Source organism: Penaeus japonicus, unplaced genomic scaffold, assembly GCF_977035675.1.
Source record: "Penaeus japonicus unplaced genomic scaffold, GWHDUDI00000001_assembly GWHDUDI00000013, whole genome shotgun sequence".
Taxonomy (NCBI): Eukaryota; Metazoa; Arthropoda; class Malacostraca; order Decapoda; family Penaeidae; genus Penaeus; species Penaeus japonicus.
The window spans coordinates 33,802,202-33,812,201 of record NW_028234415.1 but is presented as its reverse complement, the minus strand read 5'-3'; the positions used below and the strand labels follow the sequence as shown (position 1 = coordinate 33,812,201).

Below are 10,000 nucleotides of genomic sequence, written 5' to 3'. Positions count from 1 at the left end.
ATTAGTAGTAATGATGATAATAATGTTACCTAATAAATATTGTTTTGGTAATTGGTATTCGCAATTTAAAGCAGATTCTGAAGAAATATTGTTTAAAATGTTACTTCTTAAAGAGTGTGACTGTTACATCGTTCTTGTCTATTTTAAGAAAAACTACTTTAGAGATTTCTCAGTCAGGTGACATGCAAGCAAAATCAAGAAAAACTCCTTGTGTCTGATTTTGGTAAAAGATCATCTGGTCGGGTTTCTTTCATTCTCCTCCTCAACGCCGTCTTTTGAATATGTATTTATATTTTTCTTCTTCTTTTATTTCTTGTTATTTTCTTTTTATTTCTTCTTCTTTATCTTTTATTTCTTCTTCTTTTTCTTCTTCTTTGTCTTCCTCTTCCTCCTCCTCTTCTTGGGTTGACTAGTATTCAAGGAACATGGTTGGATTTATTAATCACAAGAGTGTAACAATGATGAAATTTGCATCATAGCTCATGCATCAAAATTGATTACTTTAAGAGTTCATGCAATGTTATTGTTTCTCAAAGCATTCTCCTTGGGATTTCAGAGCTTATCTGGGCCGCTTGTGTGCCCTTGGGTGTGGCAAATATTTGTTCTTTTAGAATATATTTACTTTTGAAAGTTATACTGGCTCTGGCAAGACATTTAGTGGTGCTTGGGTGTGCCGTTTGAAAAGGATTGTTCTTTTGCCATAGACTTCCTTCAGAATGTTTGAGGCATGTCTGTTACTCTGAAGTGAGCATTTGATGAATTAAGCATCATCATGAGAATATACCCATAATCATAGTCACAATGCCTACAGCTGTGATTGCTTCATTCATTCTTAAACTTGGGACCAAGTTTATGTGTATTCTTTTAATAGCCAGAAAATGTGATATTAGCCACAGGACGTATGTATAGGATGTGTAGTGGGAGTATGATAGTTTATGTAGTTCAAGTTACCACAACAGGACAGATGTAATTTGGTTGCGAAGTATGCAGGCCAGTGAACTTATCAGTTTGTGAATGGCTTGCAGAGGAGTAAGAAGGTAAGTCATGCAAGACATGAGGTATGGCTGGATGAGCAACAACTGGGCCGAGGGCTGCTCTAAAAGTGGGTCGCCACATGTTTGGCAACCCCTGATGTAGTCAGCATTCTGTATTCAGGTCTGTATACTCCCTAAAGTTCAGGTAATTAACAGCCTGTATTTTCTTTTTTCTTTTTTTTTAGGTAGGGGTAGTGACAGAATTAGGAGGCACCGGTGATGCACAGATCAACACTGCAAGATGCAAGTTCACTGCCCGTCAGGCCGGACAGTACAAGATCTCCATCCTCCTTGCCAACCAGCATATCCGTGGCAGTCCTTTTGTCAAGAACTTTCTGCCAGGTGAGTGATGGAAGCAGGACGTGGCACTCCAGCTTGGATATGTTGTGATAGCCCTTTCATAGTTCAGATGTTATGAAGAGGAACTGAATTTAGATAAGTTGCATTTATTTAAGGTATGATTACCTAAGATTGGTCTGACGTGGGAACTTCATAAATCTGCAAAGATGTTATTGATTAAGGGTTGCCATGTAGTCATGAATGTAGAAGGAAAATATGAAGCAGTTATAAAGAATGGGAGAAAAGGTTTGTTTATCTAATGACAGGTTAAAACAAAACCTCTTTCAGGGCCCCCAGACCCAAGCAAAACTGTGATGGTGCAACACAGCTCCACTGTTGTGTGCACAGCCAACCAGCCTCACCACATCCTCATAGAACCCCGTGACCAGTACCACAACGTCTGCTCCTTCCCCCCTGGACAAGCTGACACTAGCAACTACTCTATCTCCATAGTAGAGGTAAGTGGAAAAGAGGAAGTAGATTTGCTTGCCTTCCCAAGTCAAAAAATTAGAAGTGTTCTAAGAATTTTGGGTGTTATGCTGGATTTAGGACTGGCAGATGTTTGTATTAACAACAAACAAATATTTCTGAGAAGAAAAAAATTGATAATTGTCATTGTCATGAAAAACAACAACTGATATTTAGCATGTTTTGCTCTCCATCTTTCCATTTTTTTATCTCCTATTATTCCCTTGTTATTTGGCCCATAGCTGGAGGGAGGATGGACAGTCGATGCCGGGAGCAGCATTGTTTACGACCACACAACACGTCGCATCAGCATCCAGGTCACACTCAAACGTCCAGGCTGCTACCGGGCGCACCTGACTTACTGCAATACCACCCTTACCAATGGCAACTTTGACATTATAGTTTTAACCAGTAAGTACATGTAGCTGGAATTCAGATCACTCCAGAGTATATATTGATTATTTTTGTCTTGCGATAGCTGTTATGTTCTTGCATTCTAATTTTTGTTTTCCTTGCCTTTCAGGTGACGATGCCTTGCGGGTTCAGAAGACAGTGATGAGAAGAGTTCACGAGGGATACGAAGCCCGACTGCTAACCCAAAATGGATCTCATCTTACCAAGCCAAAAAAAGTGTATTGCTACGTCACCCCAAAGCAGTTGATCATCAAGGAGTTCCTGTTCCGCCTCATACCAAAGCGAGTGTGCACATTCCGCCTGTGCCCTTCCACCAAGTTCCACTTCACCGGCACCAGCAACCAGATTGGGCTCCCGACCATGAGCATAGACGATGGTTGCCAGCCCCTGGTCTTCCTGGCAGCCAAGGACCGCAATGTGATAGCCTCCACCTTCACGCAGTTCATGCTGAAGAACATCGGTGGCTCAGAGACTTTCAAGGACAAGCAGGACCACTTCTACCATGAGGTGCGCAAGTATCACAGCAAGCGCATGCACGACAGAATTCAGATCACTGTCTCAAGGGAGAAGCTGCTGGAGTCATCCATGAAGGCGACAAAGAACTTCACTGTGGCAGACTGGTGCAAGAATTTTGAGATCACGTTCCAGGGGGAGGAGGGGCTGGACTGGGGTGGGGTGAGGCGCGAGTGGTTCGAGCTGATCTGTGCTCAGCTGTTTGACAATAACAATGGTCTCTTCACTAGTTTACATGAAGGGCAGCAAGCTTTAGTTCACCCAAATCCCGACAGACCTTCTCATCTAAAATTAAAACACTATGAGTTTGCTGGGAGAGTTGTGGGGAAGTGCCTATATGAATCAGCCCTTGGAAGTGGCTATAGACAGACTGTGAGGGCAAGGTTCACAAGATCATTTCTAGCACAGTTGATTGGACTGCGAGTGCATTACAAGGTAAGCAAAGTTCTTGTGAAGCTTTTACATATTCATTTCTCTCTCAAACTATTTTTGTATAGCTGTGTCTCTGTCACTGTCTGTCTTTGTTTGTCTCTCTTTCCCTGTCTTTGTCTAATTGTAATTTTTGACTCATAAAAGCTCACAATATTTTGGTTCTCAATACTAAGTACTTTGCTTAAGATGACACTTCACCCCCCCCCCTCTCCCTCTCCCTCTCCCTCTGTCTCTCCCTCTCCCTCTCCCTCTCCCTCTCCCTCTCCCTCTCCCTCTCCCTCTCCCTCTCCCTCTCCCTCTCTCTCTCTCTCTCTCTCTCTCTCTCTCTCTCTCTCTCTCTCTCTCTCTCTCTCTCTCTCTCTCTCTCTCTCTCTCTCTCTCTCTGTATCATACAACTCAATGATCTCTTGCCTGGTGACCTGCAGCACTTTGCCCAAGACGATCCTGAACTACACAACGGGAAAATACGCCATCTGCTAGAGCATGGAGTGGACAAGCTGGATGACGAACTATTCTTCATCGAAGAGTACATACATGCCACAGGACAGATCAAGGTAAGCTCTTGGATTTTGCACTTTGGAGGATAATAGAAGGATGTGTCACATATGCAGAAATCAATCTCATTTTATATTCCTTGTCTTTTATTGTAGCACTTGTACTTGTCAAGAACATGTACAGAAGGTCCCTTTTTTTTCTTCCTTTTAAAGGTTGTTGAGCTGGAGCCTGGAGGAACAACCCGTCAGGTGACAAACAACAACAGACTTCAGTATTTAGATGCAATTGCGCAGTTTAGACTTTCTGCAAGAGTCCGCAATGAAGTGGATGCCTTCTTAGCTGGTTTAAATGAGATTATTCCAGACAACCTACTATGCATATTTGATGAAAATGAATTAGAGGTAAGTTAGGTCCTTGTAAATATTGGTTATGTTTGTCTTCAGCTTCATTTCTCTGTGACTTTCTCCATGTTTAAATTTTTCCAGTATATCTGAAACTCAAAAATGCCAGTCATGTGAATTTGCAGTCTATATCTGTAGTGAGTTATGTACAAAGTGTCATGCCATACTATATACAGCAATGCATTTCTTTCCACCCTTTTCAGCTACTAATGTGTGGAATTGAGGAGTACAGCATTGCAGACTTCAAAGCCAACCACGAGGTGAATGGATCATCTCCCGAGTTTCGACGTGTACTGTACTGGTTCTGGACGGCTGTTTCAAACTTCACTGGCAAGTATTGTTTACTGGATTGAGAATTTGTATTAAGTTGAAAAGGAGAAATTTAGCACTTATCAGCCTTTCATCTCTTTCTGAGAATATGGCAAGTATAATCTTTAGGATATCTTTAAGTAATTCTGCAAAGTTGCATGAAAATATTGTAGCCTATTATTTAACAAGATATATTATTTTGCAGAGATACAGTATTTACATACAAATTGCAGGAGACACAGTCTTTACCATGGATGAAATGCTTACTTTCTTCCTTCTTCAGAGGAGGAGATGGCGCGGCTCCTCCAGTTCACGACAGGGTGTTCCCGTCTCCCCCCTGGTGGGTTTGCCCAGCTGTCCCCCCGCTTCCAAATCTCAGCTGCTCATACGTTCGGCGTGCTACCCACTGCTCATACTTGGTAGGTATTCTCTCTTCATAGAGCTTTGTTTTGGTGGACTGTGGGTGTGGGTAGGAGTGGGAGTTACAGGAATAGGGTTTTGGTTAACCCAGTCACAACGGGGGCATTCCAGCCTTGCATGTTACAATGCTGGGGCTCTCGAACGCATAGGCCTAAATCAGTTAAATAAATGACGCCGTTTGACGTCACCCAGCGAATGGGCCTTGAATGCGCGGGTACCGTAGTGTACCACCCGTCCAGAGAGGGTTAAGATGGGCTTTTAGATGTAAGAGTTGGTAGTGATTTTGTTGGTTTGTGTTTAGACATATGTAGATTGTATGATAGAGTCAGTGTACTCCAAGAGGACATTCAGCACTTTTGTTGGATCATTTTACTGTACAGAGGTTTCAGGTCGTTCAAATTATGTCTTGTCATGCAACTTGGCCTACATTTTGCCCATTCTAGAGTGGGATTTCCTTTAGATTACATTAGTATTGTAATGATTTTAAGCTGCTTGAGAATCTTTGAGCCTCTAAATAATTGTTACAGATACCCATAGATCTCATATGTAGCATTTTAAACCATATGATAGGAAATTTTGCTAACGGTTACACTTTTTATTTTCAGCTTCAATCAGCTTTGTCTGCCAGATTACGACAGCTATGAGCAGTTTGAAAAAGCTTTACTTCTGGCTATCAAAGAAGGATCAGAAGGATTTGGAATGGTTTAGAACCAGAGACAAGGGAACGGCCTCTCTCGTTAGTCCAATGCATTCATGAAGATTCCAAAGAGGAGATTCATGAATCTTAAAACGCTTCTAAGATAACATTTGTTTGACAGTAATATTCAGGATTTAATTTCTTTACAGATGATTATAAAAAAGGCAATTGTATGTCACAATATTATATTACTAGGTAATTTTGCAGGGTTTGTAGGCAATGCCATAAAAAAAAGGTGTAGGAAAATATCACAAAAAGAAAGTTTCCAAAGACCAAAAATGCTTTTATCACAATGGACCATTAACTGAAGTCAGTGTGAAGGTATGTGTGTGTGTATATTTGGTGTAAAAGTACTAAATTCTCCATATCCCCCACACATCTTGATGGTGCCCTTATTTAACAAATATTACTTAAGAGACTCACTATTTTTTCATTCTTTCTTTAGTTATTGTTATTTTTTTCATAAGCCATAGCCAAAGCTTGCAAATTTAGTACACAAACAAACAAACAAACAAACAAAAAAAAAAAAAAAAAGCAGTATGTATTTTATCCATCCAAGAACGTCATATAGAGCATCTGCACAGAAACCTTTTTCAGGTGATTCCACATGAATTTTGAATACCCAGATGTTTATCTTGAGTTGATAGATGGAGAAGGAAAAAAATGAATGTGTATGACTCTCTCATACTTACTTCTATTCAGTGTTTGACAAACCATATTTAGAGATTCAGACAATTGTCAATCAAGTGTTTGTATCACCTCTTTTTTTGAGTCCTGCACGCCTCGTAGCTCTAGATACCCTTCAAATCAAAATATTCATCAAAAAGCCTGTGCATGCTAGAAGAGTTTTGATCAAGGGCTTTCTCAGGAGGGAAGCCTGGAGTACGTGATCTCAAGTTCAACGGGATGTTCGTCACCATCGCCACCTGTACTGTAGTGTGTAATACAAGTTTGTCTGAGGAAATTCTGCTAAATTGCCGCCGTGGATGTCAGAAAGAGGTTATTTTTTGTGTGTGTGTGTGGGTCTACACTTCTGCTAGGAAACAGGAAAATAATGTTATTCATGCATCATATTGTCTAATCTGTTTGAAAGCAACTATGTCACTTAGCGTATTGTCTTTAAGAAGCATGATGGCACCCTTTAGATATTTATTGTTTAAAAAACACATACAATTCTTATTTTGTAATTTGCTTATTTGAATATATGCTTCCTGTGTTTAAAACTGCTAGTGATTGTAAATATTTGTGTTTGAGCAGTAAATGTGTTCATAGTACTCGTTGCCTTGCCATGCATAAATTGCAGTCAACGAAATACTGCACTGTGATGTGGGGATAATTATAGTTATAGAATCAAGTTACCCCCAGAATCTATAGAGCAGCGGAAAGTGGTAGCTCTTCTGCATGATGCCCTGAATTGAACTACATATGCTTTAATGTGGAGGCATTAAGAGTCCCCTTTCATTTGTATTTTTATCTTGCATTGTTTTTTTCCAACTACATTGATATATGTACATGTCCATTTGGCCTTTATATTTTGCATATTTAATCTGTTTGAAAGTGTAAAGCTTGGGTAGTCACATTTCTATCTCATTGCCAAAGTATTTTTGAAAAAAAAATATCTTTTTTTTTTTTTTACATACTTGAAAAAAGGATTATATATACATATATATCTATTACTGTGTCTTGTTCACTTGTATTTATCCTGGTTACAATCGGATAAGCAACAGCTCGTCAGCAAAACTTTGACACTCGAAAAGTTTTTGTAATTATAGAATGAATCTCATGAATTATGAACAAAGTTAGTTCAATAATTATCTGCATAAATTGGTTGGAATATAAAATTTGTTTAAGTATCGAAAGAAAATTGATCTTAGTTATAGATATAACTCAAATTCAATTTTCAATGTCAATCACAAATATATTGAAGATGAAATAGAAGTAAAATGGAGATAGAAGGAATTAAACCAACATTATCTGTAATCTATTCCTTACATTTATCTATTTCATTTTGCTTACTAGGTCTGTAAAGAAGTTCACATTTCAATTATGCAAGAACAGATTCATAGTACAATTCATCATATTCATCAATGAATTTCAGTTTAGACAGTTCAGAATTATTTGTCGCAACAACTGTGCCTACAATCAACATGTGAGAAAATCGTCACAGATGTTCTACACTTAAAATTGGTATAATTGGTAAAAAAAAAAAAACTGGACTGGTAAAAATGAAAAGTAGAAAACATATATGTAATATGCAATTTGTACTACCTCAGGCTGTGAAAATGTGGATTAACAGTGGAAATGCTAGTCATAAGCAGCTTTGTGTTGGTAGGTGTGTGAAACTACTTTTGCATTGCTGACTGACATGAACTCCTAGCATGTCAGGATCATTACTCATATTAAATAGCATTTGCAAATAAGATCTGAGCTGTACTTCCTTTTTTTTCTATATACTTTATTCAATGCTGCTGCTTAAAAGATACAAATATCTTTTTATCATGTTATTCATGTTGTGTTTGTATCACAGTGTTGACAATAACAAATAAATTATGCAATAATGCTAAAGTCTTGGTTGACCTTTTAGCTTATTTATGTAAAATGTGCTGAAATAAGCTCATACCAAGAAAGCAAACAAAAAGAAATGCTAAAATGTTGCATGGGAGGCTTGTATTCACCACCAATGCATATACTTATTGCAGAATCACATCCCTGCCTGAGATCATTGCAGAGCTCTTCTCAAGTGAACTCTTATTTTACTGCCTATACTTCATTGCAGAAAGCACTGCAGTGTATTTTTTATTTTTTTGTTGCAAGATATATATATATATATATGTATGTATTTGTATTTTCTTATACATATGCATATGCATATGTATACATATATGTAAAAGTCATGTAAATAAAATGTATATTCCATATATGTATAATGTATATTGATTTATGTAAAATAAGGATTTGATTTCAAGGAAAACATCATGTTTTTTGTAATACTTTATAAAATATAAACTTGGAAGTAAACTATATTTCATTACTATCCCTTATAAACAAAACTCGCTTACAAAAAGTTTTAAGATCAAACCTTTATCATCAGGCACTTGCTATCATTCTCTTACAAAGAAATGTTTGAACACTTTAACATGACTTGAATTCTTCACCAAGCAGGAGCTCCGAACCTCTGTATCACTTTGTCCTGATCTGCCAACTCTAACTGTACCTTCTTCCTCATGTAAAAAATGGGACAGTCTCGGCTGAAAGAAAATGAAAATAATGAATCTTTGCTTTTTAAATTATATATGCATTACTTATGCTTATTCTAAATAACAATTGCTCTGTGTGTGTTATGGGGGGGGGATAAAGAAATGAAACTGCTAGAAGTAAAGAAATGGAGTTTGATGTCTTATTGTGGTTTTTTTTTGACACATCACAACTTTTGTTTTTGGAACAGGAAAAGATAAAACATGCTGGAACATACCTGGTACAAATAACTTCCTCATGGACAGACCCCTGACATCTCTGACACTGCGTCCACAACCGTGCAAACTTTTCTTCCAAAGCTCCTAAGGTCGATATGTGTTGCATATAAATCTCACCTTCCCGCATCTGTTAAGAGGATGTATCATTGTGGGAGGAATCTTTATACCATTGGAGGTGTTTTAATCCTAGTAACTAATACCAAGTAATATGCATTATCATTTCTCAAACCTAGCAAGTTCTTTGTATTTTACCCTAACTGTCTTAGACTATTTTGTCATTTTATACACAAAAAGAAAAAAGTAAAAAGTTTTGTCATTAGAATTACTGTAGCATATCATTCTTATATTCATTCATAATCAACCCTCAATGCTAAGGTTTGTGCAACTTATCCTTTCTACTGTGGATAAGGCACATCTGTGGACATGTGGCTGAGACACACCAGGGGATGGCTGTGGACATTTTGATATTGTGCAAGTATAGTTGAATTAAAAGCACACAATATTAAAGGTGGTGGTGAGTGAGGAGTTCTCCTATAGCTGGCAGATGTAAAGATCTGTCAGCCACACATCCAAGGACAAGCCAAGGGGTTTTATATCAACAGAGAACTAACCTTGCAGTGTTTACATAATGCCTCAGATGCTGAAGTAATGGGGACTTTGCAACCAACACATGAAGCTTTTTTGGTGATGAATTTTGCCATGGCTCCAACCTTGCTGTGTGTTATGATTCTGGATCTTGTGTGGTCTCCCTCTGTTGAAGATGATAAAGCGTTAAAAAGTTACTATACAAGTTACATAAATATTCATATTGAAGTGTAAAAAAAGTTGTTATTCAAGTAAAATAATTACAAATGGCATACAATTGCTAGTATTGTAGTACAAATACAATGTTGACATCATGAAATAGAAGAGAAGAAAAAATAAATGCCAGGAAAAAATGAAACAATAAAAATAACATGTTTCGTAAGGTTGAGATATAATATTCAGATTTCAAATTTCCTTTAG

The 10,000-nt window shown here is 37.9% G+C and overlaps 2 protein-coding genes across 5 annotated transcripts in view; one reads left to right on the top strand and one right to left on the bottom strand.

Moving 5' to 3' along the window:
- The window catches only part of LOC122255190 (apoptosis-resistant E3 ubiquitin protein ligase 1), an 11,877-nt gene extending 3,337 nt beyond the window's left edge, over positions 1 to 8,540 (top strand). The window contains exons 3-11 of the mRNA XM_043019120.2: positions 1,220 to 1,376; positions 1,662 to 1,831; positions 2,084 to 2,252; positions 2,365 to 3,203; positions 3,626 to 3,754; positions 3,908 to 4,096; positions 4,300 to 4,426; positions 4,689 to 4,824; positions 5,431 to 8,540. Of these exons, the coding sequence (XP_042875054.1) occupies positions 1,220 to 1,376; positions 1,662 to 1,831; positions 2,084 to 2,252; positions 2,365 to 3,203; positions 3,626 to 3,754; positions 3,908 to 4,096; positions 4,300 to 4,426; positions 4,689 to 4,824; positions 5,431 to 5,533 (2,019 nt within the window). The 3' untranslated portion in view covers positions 5,534 to 8,540. The remainder of the gene's footprint in view (positions 1 to 1,219; positions 1,377 to 1,661; positions 1,832 to 2,083; positions 2,253 to 2,364; positions 3,204 to 3,625; positions 3,755 to 3,907; positions 4,097 to 4,299; positions 4,427 to 4,688; positions 4,825 to 5,430) is intronic.
- PolD1 (DNA polymerase delta 1, catalytic subunit) overlaps positions 8,495 to 10,000 on the bottom strand; it is a 19,010-nt gene continuing 17,504 nt past the window's right edge. For 3 of the 4 annotated variants that reach the window (XM_043019116.2, XM_043019114.2, XM_043019115.2), the window contains 3 exons: positions 9,607 to 9,746; positions 8,995 to 9,122; positions 8,501 to 8,770 (listed from right to left, as the gene is read on the bottom strand). In XM_043019116.2, coding sequence (XP_042875050.1) covers positions 8,674 to 8,770; positions 8,995 to 9,122; positions 9,607 to 9,746 — 365 coding nt within the window. In that variant the 3' untranslated portion in view covers positions 8,501 to 8,673. Of the gene's footprint in view, positions 8,771 to 8,994; positions 9,123 to 9,606; positions 9,747 to 10,000 lie in introns of all 4 variants that reach the window. The other variant, XM_086543465.1, reaches the window with a different exon arrangement.